Raw genomic sequence first — 16,762 nt, 5'->3', positions numbered from 1 at the left:
TGCCCGTCGGAGTGTCGCAGTGGGAGGGGGGCTTTGTCTCCGACAAAGGCTCTTGTATTCTGTGCTTGGCTGGGGCTGCTCGTGGCGAACCTGCGGGGGAGGTGATTTGGTTTTAGTTTTGGTTTTTTGGTTTTTGGTTTTTTTGTTGTTTTTCGGTTTCCGTTCGCCGAATCGGGAATAGTCAGTCTTCATCTTTTTTTTTCTTCTTTTTCCTTCTAATGCGTGCTTCTATTCTTTTGCTCGCTGTTGCCCTCATCGGCTTCGCTTCTGGTATGCAGCAAGATCTATCACGCTTTTTCCCCCTTGCCATCCCATGCTTTCCTCTTTGCTCTTTGTTCTCTTTCTCTTTCTCTCCTCTTCCTCTCTGCCGATCTCTTTCTGTTTTTGTTGCTGGTGACCCCTTTTCCATGACCTTTTCAATGTGTCGCTGGTGACTTTTCAGCTTCTTTTCAAGGTGTTTTTGTTTCCAGGAAACTTGATGAGTTTGACAAAAAATTAAAAGGCGCGCTCTTTTTTTCTCCTTTTTTTTCTGTTCTTTCTCTCGCGCTCTCTTGTTGCCAATCGGCGTCTCCTGCCAGCAGGATCAGGGAGCGGTCGCGTGTGTGTGGCTGCTCCATGCACCGCCTCTGCCCCAAAAGCCGTCAGCTGCTCGGGTGACGAGGCGATGATGAAAATTACACTTTTTTTTTTTGAAAAATGACAAGAAGCAGCAAAATGAGCGTGCGAATCCTTGCTTTTAGATCTCGCTGTTGCGCTCGCCATCCGCCTCTGCAGCCCCGTGCAGAAGTGTTGCAAACACGCGTCGCAGCAACCCTCCGTGCAGTCTGGATCTCAGCGAGAATGCGAACGTGAGCACGACACAAAAACAAAAAACAAAAAGGCTCGGCAGGACCCTCGTGGCTCTTTTCTTTTTTTTTTTCTTTTCTTTTTGTTGTGTGCTTTTCTTTTTTCTTTTTTTCCCCTTCATGAATCATTCACTCAGCTGAGCGCACAATCATGCACAAGGAGAGGGTGTCGGATGGGTGTATGGCACTCCAGCGTCTCTTTTCCTGCTTTCTTTTTTTTTTTCCCAGCTGCTTCACCTCGTCTGGAATGAAGTGCTGATAAAGCGTCGAGGTGGGTGGAAGATCTTGCTTTCCCTTTTTGAGCCAAAATGAAAAGTCGAGAAAATACAAAAAGAAAAAAGAAAAAAAAAAGGAAACCGTCCAACCCTCCAAAAAGTTTGACAGGTCCTGTCGCCCCTTTTTTGGTAAATGTCATAATGTGGTTCGGCGCTTTCTTTCTTTTTTCTTTTTCGGATTGTTGTTGTAACCGAGCAGAGCGCCTCTTCTTCTTTCCATCCCTCTTTGCCTGACACTGACTTTGTACCACCGTGTGCCTTGACAGCCGACTCTGCTGGCTTTGCTGGCGCCGGTCAGTATGCCCAATTCCCCCAGGTGGTCCTCGGCGACGAGGTTGCTGCCTTCTCGCTCGACTTTAGCACAACCGACGCAAACGGCCTGCTCTACTACCAGGGCGGCCTCGGCAACGACTTTTTCGGCGCTGAGCTTGTCGGCGGCGCGATTGCCTTCAAGTTTAACACTGGCGGCCTCGGCGGTCCCACTGTCTTCTCCACCTCCGCCTCCACGTACGCTGACGGCAACTGGCACACTCTCCGCGTCCAGCTGCTCTACCGCGACGCCAGCATCTTTGTCGACGGCGCCCTTGCTGGCACCATCACCAGCGCTCAGGCCACCCTTGCCACCAACACCTCTGGCCCCTTCTTTGTCGGCGGTGCGCCCTCCGTCTCGCCCAACTCGGTCGGAATCACCACCTTTGTTGGCTGCATTCGCCGCGTCTTTGTCCCCTTCGCCATGACCAGCCGCCACTTTGCCGACGCCTCTGGCACCTTCACCCTTGGCGCCTGCGGTGACACTGGCTCGAGCACGATTGCCTATTTCGACACGAACGCTGTCGCCCGCCTCCCCACCATCCAGGTCTACAAGAACGACCTTTCGTACTTTGGCTTCTCGTTCCGCACTGTCAGCGGTGACAGCCTGCTCGCCTTCCAGGGCAGCTCGCGCACCGACTTTCTCTCGTTTGAGCTCGTCTCGGGTGTCTTCACCACCCGCGCCAACTGCGGCTCTGGCATTGGCTCTGTCGCGACCGGCACTTCCCTGAACGACGGCAAGTGGCACTCTGTTCAGGTTTGGATCACTGGCAAGAACATTGCCGTCCAAGTCGACGACACCAGCGTCGCCTACCTGACCACCCCCGGCGCCCTGAGCATGCTCAACTTTGACCGCCCCCTGATTCTTGGTGTCGTCATCCCTGCCGACGTTGCTGGCCTCCCCGGCTCGCTCATCTCGCTCACCTTTGACGGCTGCATTCGTGACGTCTACATTTCCGGCTACTCGAAGGCCATCGACTTTGTCAACGACTTGTACTCTGGTGCTCCCGCCAGCCTCGAGTGCGTCGACAACAAGGTTGCCCACTTTGGCGTCAACTCGTACGCCCAGTTCACCGTCCCGCTCTACGACGATGCCGTTCAGACCAACACGATCTCGTTCGAGTTCCGCACCTCCGCCTACAATGGCTTCCTCCTCTACCAATCTGGCCTCCAGACCGACTACGTCAGCATCCAAATCCTCAACGGCTTTGTTCAGGCCAAGTTCAACCCCGGCTCTGGCGCTGCCACGCTGACCTCGGGTGTCGCGAGCGTTGACGACAACCAGTGGCACACTGTCACGCTCTCCTGGTTGCAAAAGTCTGGCAGCCTCACCGTCGATGGCCAAACCGTCACTGGCACGTCCTCTGGCTCGACCATCTCTGTCAACACCACCAGCTACACCCCTCTCTTTGTCGGCGGCGTGCCCACCCCCTCCATCGTCACCGCTGGTGCCCTCGACTTCTATGCCAACCCCGACCTGTGCATTCGTGAGCTCTCCGTCTCCCCCCTCGCCTACACTCGTGACTTTGTCTACGACACTGGCGCTGCCCCCAACGTCGCTCTTTCGTGCCCTGGCACCCCCGCCGCCCCCGAGCACACTGCCTGGTTTGGCCCCAAGTCGTTCGTCCGCATTCCCAACATTGATCCCCAGAACGTCGGCAACGCTGTCCAGTTTGTCTTCCGCGCTGCCTCTGCTAACGGCCCGCTCTTCTACCAGCCCGGCATTTCCGTCGACCACGTTGCCGTCCAGCTCGTTCACGGCGCTGTCAAGCTGACCTGGAACGCTGGCTCTGGCAACGGCACCCTCGTCCAGGGCTTTGGCCTCGCCGATGGCGCTGCTCACACTGTCCAGTTTGGCTGGATCGGCAAGGTTGCTTGGCTCTCGGTTGATGGCGCTGGCCCGATCTCTGGCTCCTCCCTGGGCGCCCTTGTCGCTGTCAACACCACCGGCGACGCCATCATTGGCAACTTCCCCGCTGGCTTCACTGTCCAGGCTGGCATTTTCGACGGCAGCAAGTTTGAGGGCTGCGTCTCGGCGTTCAAGCTCGTCAGCGACATCTACCACCGCGCCGTTGACTTTAACACTGCCGTTGCCAAGAGCGTCCGTGGCTTTGTTTGCGGCACCGCCCCCGCTGCCCGCTTTGACGCTACCTCGTACGCCAAGTTTGCCACCTTCACCCCCATCGAGGCTGCTGCCAACACCATCTCGCTCAAGTTCTCCACCACTGCCCGCGATGCCGTCCTTCTGTACCAAGGCGGCATTGCCACCGACTTTATCTCGATCGAGCTTGCCAACGGCCACATTGTCTTCAAGTGGAACCCCGGCTCGGGCGCTGGTGTCCTGACCTCCACCCAGGCTGCCCTCAACGACAACACCCAGCACACTGTCGTCGCCACCTTCAACGGCCAGTCTGGCAGCCTCGTTGTCGACTCTGCCGCCGCCGTGGTTGGCTCGTCTGTCGGCGCCCTCGTTGCCGTCAACACCACTGGCCCCCTGTACATTGGTGGCTTTGATGCCGCCGTGCCCTCGGCTGTCGTCTCGCACACCTACTCTGGCTGCATCTCGCACATTTCCCTCGACGGCACTGACGGCATCCTCGACTATGTCCAGTCGGCCCTTTCCACTCGCGTCGTTGCCTTCACTTGCGCCGCCTCCGTCTTCAACTTTGACAACGCCGGCACCTCTGGCCAGTCCCGCGCTGTGTTCGACCCCCTCGTGCCCAGCGATTCGTCTCTGAACGTGCTCAACGTTGACTTCAAGACCACCGCCGCCGGTCTCATCCTGTACCAGGAGGGCATCTCGACCGACTTCATTTCCCTCGAGACCACCGCCGCTGGCAACGTTGTCTTCAAGTTCAACCCCGGCTCTGGCGCTGCTGTCATCACCAGCTCTGGCAACACGTACCTTGACGGCCAGTGGCACACTCTGACTGCCACGTGGTTTGAAAAGTCTGGCTCGCTCAGCGTCGACGGCGGCGCAGCTGTCACTGGCAACTCGATCGGCTCGACCATTGCCGTCAACACGACCAACCACCTCGCCCTCGGCCAGTACACTTTTGGCGACCCCAACGGCTTCAACGGCTGCATTGGCAACGTTGTCTTCAACGGCTTCTTGTACACTGCTGCTTCCGTCTACTCGTCGGTCAACGTTGCTCTTGGCTGCAGCGCTCCTACCCGCCGCGCCGTCGGCTTTGCCCAGGTGGTTGAAGCCGTCACCAGCTCGAGCAACGGCTTTGTTGGCGTGTTTGCCATTGCCGGCGTTGCCTTTGTCGCTGTCGGCGTTGTTGTCGTCGTCAAGCGTCGCCAGAACCGCGCCGTCGCTACCGACCGCGTCTAAAGCGCTCCCGCTTCCGGGTTAGAAACCTTTCTTTCTTTTTTTCCCCATTATTTCTTTTTCTCTTTTTTTTTTTTCATGTCGTTTTAACCAAACCAGTTTCTGTGCTTCTTCCTTTGCTTGATGGTTGGTGTTTGTAGTGATGTTGATGTGGCTGTCGTCCTCCGACAGCCGCTTGTCACCTCCTAGTTGTTGTTGGAGTGATTGTTTGATACAAGATCTATTACACGAGCCATTTAATATGACATTTGTCGCCTTTTTCAATGTATCACGATACTGTTCAATACCAGGCACACACACACACGCACACACCTCGTTTAGCGAGATGACAACGTCCGTTGACTGCGTCTTGCACCGAGTGGCGTCGGCGTGGTGCTGGAGGTGGAAGGGACGGGCGCTTCTTCGCGCAGCTTGGCTTGTTGCTTGTCAGTCAAGCTCGCGTTGGAAGGAGAAACCGCCATCTGAATCACCATGAAGCCGGCCGAGGCGAGCAGAATCGTCCAGAGCACCTCGAGTTGAAATTGGACAGTGTCGGAGACCTGGGCGCGGGGCAACCAGAAAAAGGCGTGTGTGTCGCGTCCCAAGTAGCCGCGGATTGCAGTGTCGAGCACGAGCACGGAAAGGATGCGGCCGAGCTCAAGCCCGTTGGCCATCGGCTTGTGGTCGAGCAGCGCGCCAAACGAGCTGAGCGTCGTGAGCATGTACAGCGCGAGCAACACCATCACTGGGTATGCGAGGAGGTTTGAGGTCAGGAGCTGCAACGCGACCACCAGCAACAGGAAGTGGACAAACACATAGCCTGCCATGACTGCCGAGAGCGATCGATCGTACTTTGGCCACGGAGCCCGCACGTCAGGAATGTCGTTCAAGTCTCCGGTTCTCGCCTTGCCGATGTCCCATCCCGGGCCGTAGAAGAAGACGGCGAGTTTGTTGCGCCATCCTTGAATCGCCCACGCCTTGCGGAAGATGTGCCGTATGTGAGCAAACTGTGTGTACACTGGATCCCATGTCGACAACGGATGCGTCACGCCAAACACAATCGGGTCTGCCTCAGCCTGGAACGTGCCAAAGAGGCGATCCCAGATGATCAAGGTGCCTCCTGTGCAAGAGGTGAGCGGTGAGCGATGAGCGGCAGGAAGTGCGAAAGCACGCAACGAACGCAAAATCCAAACGTTAGTTGGGAGAGCGTGCCAAGTTCAAACACTTTACCATAGTTTTTGTCAATGCAGTAGCGGTTACGGCCGTGATGGACTGCGTGATGGGAAGGTGTGTTCAAGATCCATTCCAGGGGGCCGAGACTCTTGATCATCTGTGCAACATTGGCACGACATGAAGCGAGAGGGGAGCGGTGATGGTCAAATTTGAGTCTATCGTGCTCGAATGGCCGTAGCAAAAGCTCAAAATGAGAAGCGAATTGATTCTCCCCTTACTTGCGTATGAATCCAGAACTGATACAAGGTCTGTTGAATCGGACGAGAGAATCGGCACACAAAACCAATCTCGTGAGAACGAACGAGAGCGAGAGCAAGCATGTGCAATAAAATCCCATCTCGTAGTCTCTAGCAGTGACAAATGGTTGACTCACGTTAAAGTGCTTATGCACTGCAAGAATAGGCGGTGGCAAGACCAACGCCAACGGAAGGTAGAAGCAAAACACGGTCGGACCTTGCAACACTCCTTGACGAAGAGCTGTGGTGAGGTTGTACTCGTGACCTGCCCACAGCAGGTTGATTTCTGGTTGCAATGCAATTTGAGACAAGTTTTTTATGTGAGCGTGTCGGCCACAAGTCCAAATCGGCCACAAGTCCAAAACCAACCGCGAAAGAATTGTCCGTTTCCAAGTTTTTTTTTTGTTTGTTTTGCTTGATTTTTTCTTTTGTTGTGTCCGGTGTGTGCCACCACGGCCCATGCAATTTGATTGCGAATTTCATCAACAACAACAAAACAAAAAAAAAACACACACACACACAGAGACTCACCATGAGCAGCGCGATGCAGCCAATAGTAGGCGAAATCCACGCCGAGCATGCCAAACCACCAGGTGTATGGCGAATCCCATGGCAGCTCGTAAACGCAGAAATTATTGTAGCACCAAATGTACGCAGCAATGTCGAAGGGGTAGAGGAGCGCCTTGGTGACTTGCGACCAGATTCCCGCCGAGAGCGAGCTGAGCGAGTCGTTGATGCGCAGCGACGATTTGCGATGCTTGGCAAAACTGACGATGAGCTCGATCAGAATGCTCGTGAGAAAGTACGGCGTGGCCATTGCAATGTAGTCTGGCACTTGCTCAATGTGGCTGAAGGACGCGTCGGCGGGCGGAACAATGTAGAACATCCAGCCCAATCCGACAAGCAGAGGCGGGGGATCGGTGACGCTGTACTGCAGCCCGATGCCGCTCGCATTGCGCACGAGTGTGTCGACGACGGATTCGGCCGATGCTGCAGTTGACGCAGCAGCAGCAGCAGCAGCAGCAGCAACAACAACAACAGCTTCTGCTGCCATTTTGTGTGCTGTCTTGTCGGAGATCAAGAAAAAGAACAAAAATCAAGTGAAAAACAATCAAAAAAAGAAAAAAAGAAAACAAAAACAAAAAGTGAATTTGACGCAAAACCCGGAAATGGCATCAATCACATTTTCAGGTCGATTGGATTGACGCTGTTGACGGCAGATGGACAACAGCTGGCAAGGTGCTCAACGTGAGGATTCGGAACATTCATTGGTCCGGAGGGTTTTTTTTTTCGTTTTCCTGTACGAAGCGGGGAACGTGCGGGTAAACAATTGTTCATCGCAATTCTGATACGCTGAACGACACATGCTTTATTTCATTTCAAAACTTGCAAACAACATGAGCAAAAAAAAACATTCGACCCCTCAACCAGAGGAGAGTGGCGAGAGGTGGGAGGGACAAACAAAATGGCCAAAAACAATAATTCTTTTTTGTCTTGTGTTTCGCCGATTCATTCATCTCGTTATTCAGTGCCATGGTAGAAGCGCTCAATCACCTCGGCATACTTGCTCACGACTTGTGGGCGCTTGAGCTTGAGAGTAGGACCAAGCTCGCCTCCGGGAATGCTAAAGTCGCCGGCGATCAGCTCCCACTTTTGAATGCGCTGAGCGGCCGAGACGGCCTTGTGGTTGGCCCGGTCAATGCCGCGCTGGATTTCAGCGCGAATGTTGGGATCCAGAATTGCCTCGGCCACAAGGGTGGAGTTGCAGCCAAGCTTGCGCGTGTCGTGCAGAGTGAGCTCGGACAGACGCTCGGTGGGCGCACCCTCGTCGTCAAGCTCGCAGCGGAGGGTCAGGAGCATGGTGAGGAACTTGCGCTTGTCGCCAATGAGAATGCAGTTGGAGATGAACGGCAGGTTCTCCTTGACGGTGTTTTCGATGGGGACGGGCGCAACGTTCTCGCCACCAGCGGTGATGAGCAGCTCCTTCAGGCGGCCAGTAATGTACAGAAGGCCCTGGCTGTCGACACGGCCAATGTCACCGGAGTGGAGCCAGCCGTCGTCGTCAATCGCCTCGCGGGTCTTGGCCTCGTCAAAGAGGTAGCCCATGAAGACGTGTCGGCCGCGGAAGCAAATCTCGCCGTTGCCGTCCTTGTCCGGGTTCATGATGCGCAGCTCCGTGCCGGGGACGGACGGGCCGCACGAGCCCGTGCGGTACGTCTCGGGCAAGGAGACCGTCTGGGGGCCCGAGCACTCGGACATGCCGTAAATCTCGTACACGGGAATGTTGAGCGACAAAAAGTACTCGAGGGTCTCGCGCGTGATGGGCGCGGCGGCGGTCGCCTGGATGCGGCAACGGTCGAGGCCAAGCGCCTCGCGGATCTTGGAGAAGACCAGGCCGTTGGCAATCGACCAGCCCCACGGCACGTCGCGGCCGTTCTGGAGCGAAAGATTGCCCTCCAGACCAATGCTCTTGGCCCAGGTGGCAATCGTCTTCTTCAGGCCAGTGGTCTGCTTGCCGATGGCCAGCATCTTCTCCTGCATCTTTTCCCAGACGCGCGGGACGCCGAGGAAGACGGTCGGGCGGACCTCGCGCAGCGTGTTGACCAGGCCTCCCTTGAGAGCGTCGGGCTGGGCAAACCAGACAGTGAGACCGGTGGCGAGCGGAGCATGGATGTCAATCATCTGGGCAGCAACGTGCGAGAGAGGCAGGTAGCTGATGAGCTCGTCCTCGGGCACAACCTTGAGAATGTTGATGCAGGTCTGCGCGGTCCAGGTCATGTTGTCGTGCGAGATCATGACGGCCTTGGGGTTGCCGGTGGTGCCAGACGTGTAGATCAGCGTGGCGCACTGGTTGGGCTTGAGCGCCTGGATGCGCCACTGGACCTCAAAGTCTGGAATGTCGCGGCCGAGCTGCATAAAGTCGGCCCACTCGTACACGTTCTTCTTCTTGAGGTCGCTCGACACCGTGCCAGTGTACTGGACGATGGCCTTGAGGTTGGGGAGACGGTCGCGCACGGCGAGAATCTTCTGCAGCTGACGGTCGTCCTCGACCACGATGATGTTGGCGCGCGAGTGCTCGGCAACATAGTGGCACGCCTCGGGCGAGTTTGTCGTGTAGATGCCGGCAGCAAAGCCGCCTGCAATGATGGCAGCCAGATCGGCAATAAACCACTCGGGCGAGTTGAAGCCAAGAATGCCCACGGCATGGTAGGGCTGCAGACCCAGAACAATCATCGACTTGGCGGCAGCGCACACGTCCGCATAGTACATGTGCCACGTCCAAGTCTTCCAGCCGCCACCGCGCTGGACCTTGAGCGCGTCCTTCTTGGGGTACTTGTCGACAGTGCGTTTGAAGACCTGCGAGAAATCCAAAAGCACAAAAGCAAAAGAAATGAGCGACGAGATCCACAATTGTGGTACTTGTTGGGGCGGTCTTCTTGAGTCTTTGAGACCCAGAAACAGTCCAAAAACGACAAACAGCCATCGGGTTGACGGAAGGGGATCACGTTGCTGCCCGATTTGTCGAAACGTTTTTCGGTGTGCAAAGTACGAAACGGCATTTCAACAACAAAAACACGGCACATCTGCACACAAATCCAGCCACTGCTGCTGAAACGTGGCTGGCTTAATTTGGGGGTGGTGGTGGTGGTGGTGCAGGGGGCATGGGTGAACGAACTGTGCAAGCCATTGAGCGAAACGGAAAACAACGGTATTGGCAACGATTCACTCCCTCTCCCTCCCCCATTTCCTCTTCAACACCCCCTCCCCACTTGTCTACCAAATGTAAACCAAGCGACTTGTTGTAAATAATCTTCGTGGAGTTTGTCATCTCCGAGTTGGACGTCAATACTGCTGCTTCCACTTGTGTTCGTTGACAGTTTGCTTTTGAGAACGGCGCATTTTCGCCTTGTCATTCACTGCCTCTGCTCCATCCGTCTGCCGTATTTCCTCTTTTTCAAATATGCACTTTGCAGTTAGTCTCTCAGTTCCCCCAACCCCACTCCACTCCCCCTGTCTTTGACCCTCAGCAACCAAACAGGATGTATGGAAAAAACCAGTTCAAATCATCAGTAAAAAAAAAAAAAAAAAATACATCAAATTAAAAAAGGCGAATCAATGCATCGGACTTCGACGCTCGGCTGCGCGGGCTTCGCTGCAGTCTGGCACGACGAGCATGCGCGTGATGAAAGAAAGTGCAATGAAAATCAACAAGTGATGTCGCGTTGAAATCGACGGAGGAGCGAAGAAAAGCGCAAAGAAAAGCAAAATAATACTAAATAATAAATAATAATAATAATAAAATGGACCATCTCTCTCTCTCGCTTGGGTCACACTGACAACAGCTGACAGAAGCACACAAACGGACTGACCTCGAACACGGTGAGCGGGGCCGTGGAGCCCATGCCCTCGAGGGTCTGCTTCAGACGCACTTCGCCGTCTGCTGCGACGGTCCAGTGCTTGGACGAAGTCGTGCTGCCCGATGCCATGGTAAAGTTGAGCGAAAGGATGGGAAACTGAAGAAAAAAAAAAAAAAAGACTACTTTGATGCAAAATTCAAAGCAAAAAAAAGGGATGGATTGGATTTCAATGTAGATGAATGAAATCGCCTTCTTCTTCTTCTTGCCAGCTCTTTTTCATAAAAGTAATCGAGGAAAAGCAAGGAACTTGACATTGAAAATTGAAAACTCAGTCTCCAAACAACAAAACCAAACACAAATGTCTGCAGATCTTGCCAACCTCGTCACCCGCCTTGAGAAGGCCGTCACTCGTCTTGAGGGCTTTGGCGGCGCCGCTGCTGCTTCCGGCTCTGCCCCCGCTGCTGCTGCCGGTGGCGCTGGTAGCTCCAAGTTCGTCGAGGCGTACGATGAGGAGGTAAAAACCAAAAAACAAAACGTTTCTCTTTTTTTTTTTTTTTTTTTCTGCTTGTGGTTTTCGTGTGTGCATGAGGGTGGATTGCGTCGTCGTGCCACACGCTTTTTTGCTTGCTTTGAAGCGTGTGTGTTTCTATGTGTGTGTGTATGTGTGTGCATCCTCGCGATGGTCAAAGCGGGGTCAAACCATTGGGGGTCAAATTGAAACAACCAGCTTTTTGCTTGGTTGTTTGCGTTTTTTGTACATTTTCCTTTCCCCTCTTTCTTTCCCTGCTCCATCTTTGGCTGAAACGTCTTCTTCGTACTGTTCGTATGCTCTCAAGCATACTCTTGCCTGGGTCTGCTTTTTTCTCATCCTCGACCTCTGTTCGATCGACTCGAGCTTCGGTCATGGTATTTTTTTTATGTTATTTTGCGTACGATCTGTGCTTTTTTTTTTTTTTTTTCGTATTGCTTCCTTCGTTTGCTTCTCTTTGATGGCCAACGATTTGCATCTGCCGTCGTCGTCTTCGTCTTCGTCTTCCTCCTGCCTTTGTGTGCTCGGCGTCGTCGCTGCTCCCGCCTGCCTCCTCGTTCATCTTTCACGCTCGGCTTCTTCAATCTTTGCCGTTCCTTTTTTTTTTTTTTTTTTCCTTCCTTTTTCAGCGACAAACAAAATGCCAATTTTTCGGAATTCTTTTTTATTTTTTTTTTTTTATTTATTTTTTTTTCAAACAAATTTTCAATTCAATTCAAAGTCATCATCACTCTCACCCTGACCCTGACCCTCTCCCTCGCCCAAACTTAGGTCGCCTCGGCCAACCTCAAGACCTTCTTCGCCCTCTCGGCCGAGATCGGCGGCGAGGTCAAGACCCAGGCTGACAAGGCGCAGGTTGCGTTCAACGAGCTCCGCGCTGTGCTCCAGGTGGCCGCGTCGTCCAAGAAGCCCAGCGACCTCGCTGCCATCTTCAAGAACATTTCTGGCGCCATCGCGTCGGCTTCCGAGTACCGCGAGGCCAACCGCAAGAGCAAGGACTTCAACCAGCTCTCGGCCATCTCGGAGGGTCTGCCCGCTGTCGGCTGGGTCGCCGTCGAGCCCAAGCCCGTCCCGTACATTGAGGAGATGATCAACGCTGCGCAGTTCTACACCAACCGCGTTCTCAAGGACTTCAAGGAGACCCAGCCCAAGCAGGTCGAGTGGGCCCGCGCATGGGTTGCCGCCCTCAAGGATCTCCAGGCCTACGTCAAGAAGGCGCACACCACCGGCCTGACCTGGAATGCCAACGGTGGCACTGCTGCCGCTCCCGCTGCCGCCGCTGCCCCTGCTGCCGCCCCCGCCGCTGCCAAGCCCGCCGCCGCCCCTGCTGCTGCTGCTGCTGCTGCTGCTGCCCCTGCCAAGCCTGCCCTCGGTGGCGGCCTGTTCAGCGAGCTGAACAAGGGTGGTGACATCACCTCGGGCCTCAAGAAGGTCGACAAGTCGCAGATGACCCACAAGAACCCCGAGCTGCGCGCATCGTCGGTCGTCCCCGCCGCCGAGGCCAAGGCCCCCGCTGCTTCTTCTGCCAAGGCTGCTTCTGGCGCCCCCACCGGCCCGCCCAAGACCGAGCTCGAGGCCAAGAAGTGGGTTGTTGAGAACCACGTCAACAACAAGGACATTGTCCTCTCGGACACAAACACCAAGCAGACCGTGTACGTGTACAAGTGCGTCGGCTCCACCATCCAGATCAAGGGCAAGGTCAACGCCATCACCGTCGACTCGTGCAAGAAGTGCGCCTTTGTCTTTGACTCGTGCCTCGCCTCGTTCGAGCTGGTCAACTGCCAGTCGATCCAGGTCCAGGTCCTCGGCGCTGTCCACACCATCCTCGTCGACAAGACCGACGGTGCCCAGATCTACCTGTCCAAGGACTCGCTCGAGGCCGAGATTGTCTCGTCCAAGAGCTCTGAGATGAACGTCCTCGCCCCCGTTGACGCTGGCGGTGAGTTCCGCGAGTTTGCCCTTCCCGAGCAGCTCAAGTCCGTCTGGGACCCCAAGGCCAACCGAATGATCACCACCGTCGTCGAGCACAAGGGCTAAGCGCAGTGTCTGGTCTTGAGTGTTTGTCGCACTGTGGTTTTTTGTTTCTTCCTTTTATTCCTTTGCGTGTCGTTGTCTGGTGCTGTCTGGTTGTTTCTAAGTTTCACCTTGCTTTTCTGCAACAATACAAGCAACTGCGAGACGTCGTCAGCTGACGCACGCTTCTTGTACAAACCCAAACATTTGAGCCCTGTCGTTTCCAACAAAAGAGAGAGAAAGAGCTGCCTGCTTTTGGGGGGGGGGGTTCTGACATTGCAATCACTCTCACCTTCAAAACACGCATAGAATGCTGGGTTTTGAAAACAATTTATTTGTATAGATAAAAACTTAACGCCAACAAAACGAAAAAAACTATTGTGTGGCTTCCCACTTTGGTACAAATCGATTCTGAGTAGTCGACCACACGACCTCTTGCATTCGCCCAAAGTCGCGGGCGCTGTGTGTGGGCACGGCTTGAGCCGGCTTTTTGAACGAGCTGGTCGGCGAAGCCCAGGGCGTGATTGGGGCGGAATACGAGCCCACGACCGGCGCGACCGACGGAAGAGGCATGGCCGGCGCGGTAAAGACTTGCGATGAAGTCAGCGAAGGTGGGCCGGAGGAGGTGACTGAATGAGACTGGGGGGACGTGATGGTCGACGGGGCCAAGCTCGTCTCGATGCGGGACGCCGCAGCTTCCTTTGCAGCCAGGATGGTGGCATTGACAACCGGCATGTCGAAGGCATACATGCCCGCTTCCTTGAAGCCGATGGTGGGGGAGCTGTGCTTGACGAGGCCAAGATCAAGCAGCTTTTGTCCGTAGCGCCGGCTCTCGTCGACATCGAGGTTGAGGCGGCAGATAAACCAGTCGATCGCCTCCTTGCCCACAAAGCAGCTGCGCAGCGTGAAGAGCAACCACGGGCGATCGCGGATTTCGAGGCCACCGGCGCGGGGGTCAATCAGGGCGGCGAGAACGCTGGGAATGTCGTCGGGCATCAAGGTCAGACTCGCCATGGGATTCGGCCGGTCGTGGCGGTGAGGGACCATCGTGGCGGCAGCAGAAGCAGGGCTGACTGGGGCACGGGGCGGAGTCGCGATGGCCGATGGCGTTGCTATTGGTGAGGTAACATTGCTATAGTAAACTAAGGTGTTTGTTGGAGACGTCGGTTCGGAGAGTGTGGACACTGCCGAGACCGATATTGCCGAAGCTTTTCTCGCCCCTTGCGCGGCGATTGGGAGGAACGCGTCGGCAGGTAAGACTTGGTTGGAGGAGGCTGTGGCGGCGGCAATGGTCGCACTGGACAGCTCCAGCGACGACCGCGCAGTGGTTGAGGAAGCCATTGACAAGGCCGAAGGCGACGGGCACGGCGACCCAGAGCCTTCGGACAGCCGTCGTAGTTGACCAAGCTCGCCATTGAGGGCAGAGGGGATTGAGTCGCATGATTCACTTCGCAGCGAGCGCGGTGTCGAGAGGCCGGTTGGGTGATGGTGTTGCTGATGGTAGTGGTGGTGAAGTTGTTGTTGGTGGTGTTGTTGCTGATGCTGCTGGTGTTGCTGGTGCTGCTGTTGCTGCTGCTTGTGTGCCATGATGTGTGCAGAGCGCGAAGAGCTGTCGCTGTTCGTCCGACTTGACGGCATGGACGACGGGGGCGAGTCGTGGAAGGGCTCCAATTGGAGGTGGGAAGACTCAAAGGCAAGGTGATGCTGTCCCATCAGGCTGGCGCTGTGGTGGTTTTGCAGAGAGCTGTACGATGGGGAAGCGCGCATGTGTGTTGGGGATGTAGGTTGCTTGGGAAAACCGTTGGACGACGCGAAGGCGGCAGCGAGCGAGTCTGACGACAAGGTCGAAAGAGACAACGAGCCCTGCGTGGAAGTCATGGAGGTGGAAAGCGACAGAGAGACAGGGGTTGCGGAGTGTAGCGCCGGTGAAGGGATGCTGACCGACGGAACGGGAGCCGCAAACGCCAGCGGAGGCAGGTTGGGACTCACGTAGGGGATGGCGGCAGTCGATGGACGGATGGACGTGGTGTAGTACTCGCCAGCAGACCCGCTGCCAGCTTCTACTGCGCGGAGGAGGTCGGAGAACGAGGTGCCGCCCGTTCTGCTGAGGACAACGGCTGCAGAGGCAGCGGCACGACGGGCATTTTCGCGTGAGGCCGCTGCCGCTGCTGCGGCTGCTGCGGTTGTGGTTATTGTTGCTGCTGCTGCTACTGCTTGTGCTGTCGCTGAGGGGGTGGCAGTCGCTGCAGCAAGGGCAATGAGATGGTCAGAGTGGGTTGAAGCAAGGTCCGCGTGCAGTTTGTCGAGTCCTGGCGACTCTCCTGCACCCGGCGCTGCTGCTGTTGCTGCTGCTGCGAGCTCTGCGGTGATGGGTGAAGCGAGCATTGCACTGCGTATTGGCGGGAGGGTGCTGCTCTCCTGCAACTGCAAGTGGTCCACGCTAGCTGCAAAAGTAGCGTCCGCGCTCTGCCCTTGTTGCTCCCGCTGCTCCTGTTGCTCCTGACGCGCTGCTGCAGCAAGCGCAGGGCTCGTTGCTGATGGCATGGAGTGAGTAGCAGCAGTGGTGGTGGTCAGCCTCGGATGCTGGTGAGCGTGGTGGTAAGACGGCAAGGAAGAAAGCCCGGCTGCCGTTAGACTGTCGGCGTTGGGATTCTCGTCGTTGTCATCGTCGCGGTCGTCGTCGCGGAATGCGCCCCCGTGTGCGGCGATCGGCAGCAGCATGTCCATCTGCACCCGCGGCGAAGTCCCCAGCCGCTGCGCCATGGGTTGAGACGGTGATTTTGGAGGAGGCAGGAACCGCGGCGCGGGAAAGACGAGAGAGAGACAGAGTGGGCGAGAACAAAAAAAAAAAAAAAAAAAAAAAAAAAAAAAACCTTGTGCGCTCTGAGGTCTGTCTGGCTTTGTGTGTTTGACCCCGGTTTGAGACTGAGCTTTTGGCGGATGTACAAGTCTGTGGTGTTGCAGACAGATGCAAGGTGAGCGAGTGAGTGAACAAAGGCGGAGACAGAAGGGGGGAGGGAGAAGGAAAAGCGCGATGGGAAGCGGTGGTCAGCTGGCACATTCAATCACCAATGAGAAACCAATGAGAAAGTTGTGCGGTGACACGAAAACAGGCGTTTTTTTGGCGCTTGGCGTTTTGAGGGAGCAACAAGCACACGTTCAATGCGAGGCTTAAGAGAGACTTTTTCGTCAAGCGTGCTGGGAAAGCAACGAGATGAGCTCCTGGAAGCAAAAAAAAAAAAACTCACCGAGAAAAATGGAGAATGAACGAGAATGGATGGAAGAAAAAGGAAGGTCACCTGGCGATGCAAATTAATAAGACCATGCGACTCTGGCGGCGAGTGCGTGCTGCTCGTGGTGGCGATGGGATGGCAGGAGTGACAAGAAGCAAGCAAAACCCAAAAAGAGAGACACACACGCGCAGAAGAGAGAGAGAGTGGCAATACAGCGAAAAAAAAAAAAAAATGCCCCAAATCGTGACTGTCGGGGAAAAACAAGTCGCGTCATGCAACAAGCTGCGCAACCCGATTCCCCCATCATCGTCCCGAAGTCTCATTCATTCAAGAGAGGATTACTGCCAAAGGATGGTCGTTTGAAAGTGCTCGAGCAAAAAGCCATGACAAGGACAGTGAGATCGTGCATTGAAATCCG

General features: G+C 55.4%; 5 protein-coding genes across 6 annotated transcripts; 2 read left to right on the top strand and 3 right to left on the bottom strand.

The window, feature by feature from the left end:
* Positions 1 to 191: 191 nt before the first annotated feature.
* Positions 192 to 5,019, top strand: CAOG_00286 (the record flags this gene model as incomplete). 2 transcript variants are annotated; one of them, XM_004365100.2, is made up of 2 exons in its annotated part: positions 192 to 270; positions 1,387 to 5,019. In XM_004365100.2, exons 1-2 carry the CDS (start codon positions 219 to 221, stop codon positions 4,764 to 4,766), a joined length of 3,432 nt encoding a protein of 1,143 aa, XP_004365157.2. In that variant the 5' UTR covers positions 192 to 218. The 2 variants fall into 2 exon arrangements, with proteins under 2 accessions (XP_004365157.2, XP_011269941.1); XM_011271639.1 differs by lacking the exon at positions 192 to 270 and adding an exon at positions 709 to 848 and having other exon boundaries at positions 1,387 to 4,766.
* CAOG_00285 (transmembrane protein) lies at positions 4,957 to 7,339 on the bottom strand. The gene is made up of 5 exons (XM_004365099.2): positions 6,743 to 7,339; positions 6,349 to 6,497; positions 6,194 to 6,223; positions 5,973 to 6,072; positions 4,957 to 5,862 (listed from the first exon to the last, which is right to left on the bottom strand). The coding sequence occupies exons 1-5, from the start codon at positions 7,263 to 7,265 to the stop codon at positions 5,081 to 5,083; spliced, it is 1,584 nt and encodes a 527-aa protein (XP_004365156.2). The 5' UTR covers positions 7,266 to 7,339; the 3' UTR covers positions 4,957 to 5,080.
* Positions 7,340 to 7,533: 194 nt separating this feature from the next.
* On the bottom strand, positions 7,534 to 10,746 carry CAOG_00284 (long-chain-fatty-acid-CoA ligase). Its single transcript, XM_004365098.2, has 2 exons — positions 10,582 to 10,746; positions 7,534 to 9,568 (listed from the first exon to the last, which is right to left on the bottom strand). The coding sequence occupies exons 1-2, from the start codon at positions 10,696 to 10,698 to the stop codon at positions 7,733 to 7,735; spliced, it is 1,953 nt and encodes a 650-aa protein (XP_004365155.1). The 5' UTR covers positions 10,699 to 10,746; the 3' UTR covers positions 7,534 to 7,732.
* Positions 10,747 to 10,872: 126 nt separating this feature from the next.
* CAOG_00283 (adenylyl cyclase-associated protein) lies at positions 10,873 to 13,317 on the top strand. Its single transcript, XM_004365097.2, has 2 exons — positions 10,873 to 11,083; positions 11,870 to 13,317. Exons 1-2 carry the CDS (start codon positions 10,928 to 10,930, stop codon positions 13,133 to 13,135), a joined length of 1,422 nt encoding a protein of 473 aa, XP_004365154.1. The 5' UTR covers positions 10,873 to 10,927; the 3' UTR covers positions 13,136 to 13,317.
* A 107-nt stretch (positions 13,318 to 13,424) lies between these two features.
* CAOG_00282 (hypothetical protein) lies at positions 13,425 to 15,944 on the bottom strand. The gene has a single exon (XM_004365096.2). It carries the CDS (start codon positions 15,872 to 15,874, stop codon positions 13,487 to 13,489), a length of 2,388 nt encoding a protein of 795 aa, XP_004365153.1. The 5' UTR covers positions 15,875 to 15,944; the 3' UTR covers positions 13,425 to 13,486.
* Positions 15,945 to 16,762: the final 818 nt, after the last annotated feature.

Source organism: Capsaspora owczarzaki, assembly GCF_000151315.2.
Source record: "Capsaspora owczarzaki ATCC 30864 unplaced genomic scaffold supercont2.1, whole genome shotgun sequence".
Taxonomy (NCBI): Eukaryota; class Filasterea; order Ministeriida; family Capsasporidae; genus Capsaspora; species Capsaspora owczarzaki.
Note: the sequence above shows the minus strand (reverse complement) of the source record. Positions and strands in the feature narration are given on the sequence as shown.

Bases quoted from the DNA above. Each gene is read 5' to 3' on its own strand.
- CAOG_00285 (XM_004365099.2), bottom strand. From the start codon at position 7,265: ATGGCAGCAGAAGCTGTTGTTGTTGTTGCTGCTGCTGCTGCTGCTGCT. The intron at 6,498-6,742 runs GTGAGTCTCTGT...CATTGCAACCAG, and splicing joins GCTGCATCGCGCTGCTCATG to AAATCAACCTGCTGTGGGCA. The intron at 6,224-6,348 runs GTGAGTCAACCA...CCGATTCAACAG, and splicing joins CAGTGCATAAGCACTTTAAC to ACCTTGTATCAGTTCTGGAT.
- CAOG_00284 (XM_004365098.2), bottom strand. From the start codon at position 10,698: ATGGCATCGGGCAGCACGACTTCGTCCAAGCACTGGACCGTCGCAGCA. The intron at 9,569-10,581 runs GTCAGTCCGTTT...GATTTCTCGCAG, and splicing joins CCCCGCTCACCGTGTTCGAG to GTCTTCAAACGCACTGTCGA.
- CAOG_00283 (XM_004365097.2), top strand. From the start codon at position 10,928: ATGTCTGCAGATCTTGCCAACCTCGTCACCCGCCTTGAGAAGGCCGTC. The intron at 11,084-11,869 runs GTAAAAACCAAA...GCCCAAACTTAG, and splicing joins TCGAGGCGTACGATGAGGAG to GTCGCCTCGGCCAACCTCAA.
- CAOG_00282 (XM_004365096.2), bottom strand. From the start codon at position 15,874: ATGGCGCAGCGGCTGGGGACTTCGCCGCGGGTGCAGATGGACATGCTG.